This window comes from Tupaia chinensis, unplaced genomic scaffold, assembly GCF_000334495.1.
Source record: "Tupaia chinensis unplaced genomic scaffold, TupChi_1.0 Scaffold143823_1, whole genome shotgun sequence".
Classification (NCBI taxonomy): Eukaryota; Metazoa; Chordata; class Mammalia; order Scandentia; family Tupaiidae; genus Tupaia; species Tupaia belangeri.
The window spans coordinates 182,013-183,829 of record NW_006203673.1 but is presented as its reverse complement, the minus strand read 5'-3'; the positions used below and the strand labels follow the sequence as shown (position 1 = coordinate 183,829).

Sequence of the window (1,817 nt, the reverse complement as noted above, 5' to 3'; positions counted from 1 at the left end):
GGGCGGTGAGCGGAGTTACGGCCGCGCTCAGGAGAAAGGGCGGGGACCGGTGACCTCGGGCCAGGGCTGGCCCAGCAGCCAGAGCGCCAGTGGACTCGCCTGGCTGCTGCCCTGCCTCCCTGTGAGGGCCACAGTTGTCACTTCCGCTTTACTAAAACCAGCCCTTAAGGGTTATGAGCTGCCGGAACGACGTGTGGCCCGCCCACCTGTGGACAGGTAGTGATGTGGGAAGGGACGGACGGGGCCGTGGAAACGGAGCTGAAGTATGAGTTTATTCTGGTGCAAAAGCCCCTCTGAAACCCACACGCAGTTTTTTGTAAATGAAAACTGCACAGAGCCCGAAGGCATTTTTTTTCTCTCCACCAAAATAAACTTGTAGCAACTTGTAATGCATCTGAGCAGGACTCGGAGGGCAAGACGTCGTTCAAAATGAGCCCGTCAGAGCTACACGGACCCTGCTAAAATCATGCAAGAACAGACATCAGGTTTGGGTGAGGCCTGGGTGGGAGAATCGTGAAATCACAGATGCTTTACGGAAGGTTATGGGGACAGGGCCCTCCGAAGCAGCATTTACAGGTGGCAGATCTGTTTTAAGCCAGCAGGTGGCATGGCAGTTAAGGCACTCAGCTCTCATGTGGCTGACCATGGTTTGCGTCCCAGACCCAGCAGCTCGAAAACCACCCAGGGCACATGTGCCCAAAATCCTGAGAGGACAATGGAGGAGAAGGGATAGCAGTGTGGCCATCCCCTGAGAGGTGAGTTCTCACTTCCCTCTCACTGTCTCTCTCTGATTCTCCCTGGTGAGTGCACACGCCCGAGGGCAGAAACCTAATAACAAACAAGGAACAACACGCTGAAGATGGCGCCTGCAGCATGGGCCACCCAGTCTGCGAGGAGGGAATGGGCCTGTGTGTCGTCGTGGGCAGGGCTGCGTGAAGGTGGGACAGACGCCGCAGACACCGGCTGTTCAGCTCACCCCAGGGGCAGCTTTCTGCTCAGTAAGCACCAGCCAGGCCCTCCAGCCCAGCCACGAGGAGAGCAGAGCTGTTCCGGGAATGCACGCAAGGGGACCAAGACCCTGAAGCACAGGGGCAGGGCAGAGGCAGAAGGGGGCACCCTGGCTCCCCTCTCTGAGGGCCCGCAGAGTCACCAAGACAGACGCCCTGTGGCTGGCAGACCCGGGCGTGGCTGAGGGTGCTCAGGCTGTGGCCCTGGTCACGTGCTGAGCCCGGCAGGGTGCCACTGAAGTGCAGCGTGGTGTGTTCCCCTCCAGGGGCGCCCACAGCCCACTTCTGCAAAGGCACGGAAGCCTGCCCCGCACTGCGGGCCTCTGCCTGGGCCTTCCCCGTCGCCCTGCCTAAAGGGGACTGGCTTCTGGGGCACCGCCTGTCCCTCCTGGCCCTCTCACCTGCCTGGCACCGGTGTCCAGTGAAGCCCGCGTGGCAATGGCAGGAGAACTCCGTGCCCAGGTCCTCGCAGGTACCCCCGTTGACACACGGGTTCCGGAAGCAGGGGGAGGGGGCTGCAGGAGTGCAGGAGGGTCCCTGTCACTTTGTCTTCCATGAGAGTCGCTGGACTGTGGCACACCCTGGTCCGGCCAGCTCTGCCTCCCACCCTCCAGCCCGGGCCAGCCCCACCTTGGGCCTGCTGTCCCTGTGCGGGGTTGGCCTGTCACCTTACCTGTCTCGCAGTGCCGCCCAGAGAAGCCCGGGGGACAGTCACACTTGTATTTGCCAATGTAGTGGAAGCAGGTACCGCCATTGTGACAGGGACCCGAGGCACAGGAGTCTGGCTTCCCTGGAGGGCCCAGGAACCCT

The 1,817-nt window shown here is 61.4% G+C and overlaps 1 protein-coding gene across 1 annotated transcript in view; it reads right to left on the bottom strand.

The window, feature by feature from the left end:
* Positions 1-1,817, bottom strand: part of SNED1 (sushi, nidogen and EGF like domains 1) — a 65,299-nt gene that overhangs the window by 30,395 nt on the left and 33,087 nt on the right. The window contains exons 16-17 of the mRNA XM_027766996.1: positions 1,681-1,815; positions 1,409-1,522 (exon numbers count right to left, since the gene is read on the bottom strand). Coding sequence (XP_027622797.1) covers positions 1,409-1,522; positions 1,681-1,815 — 249 coding nt within the window. The remainder of the gene's footprint in view (positions 1-1,408; positions 1,523-1,680; positions 1,816-1,817) is intronic.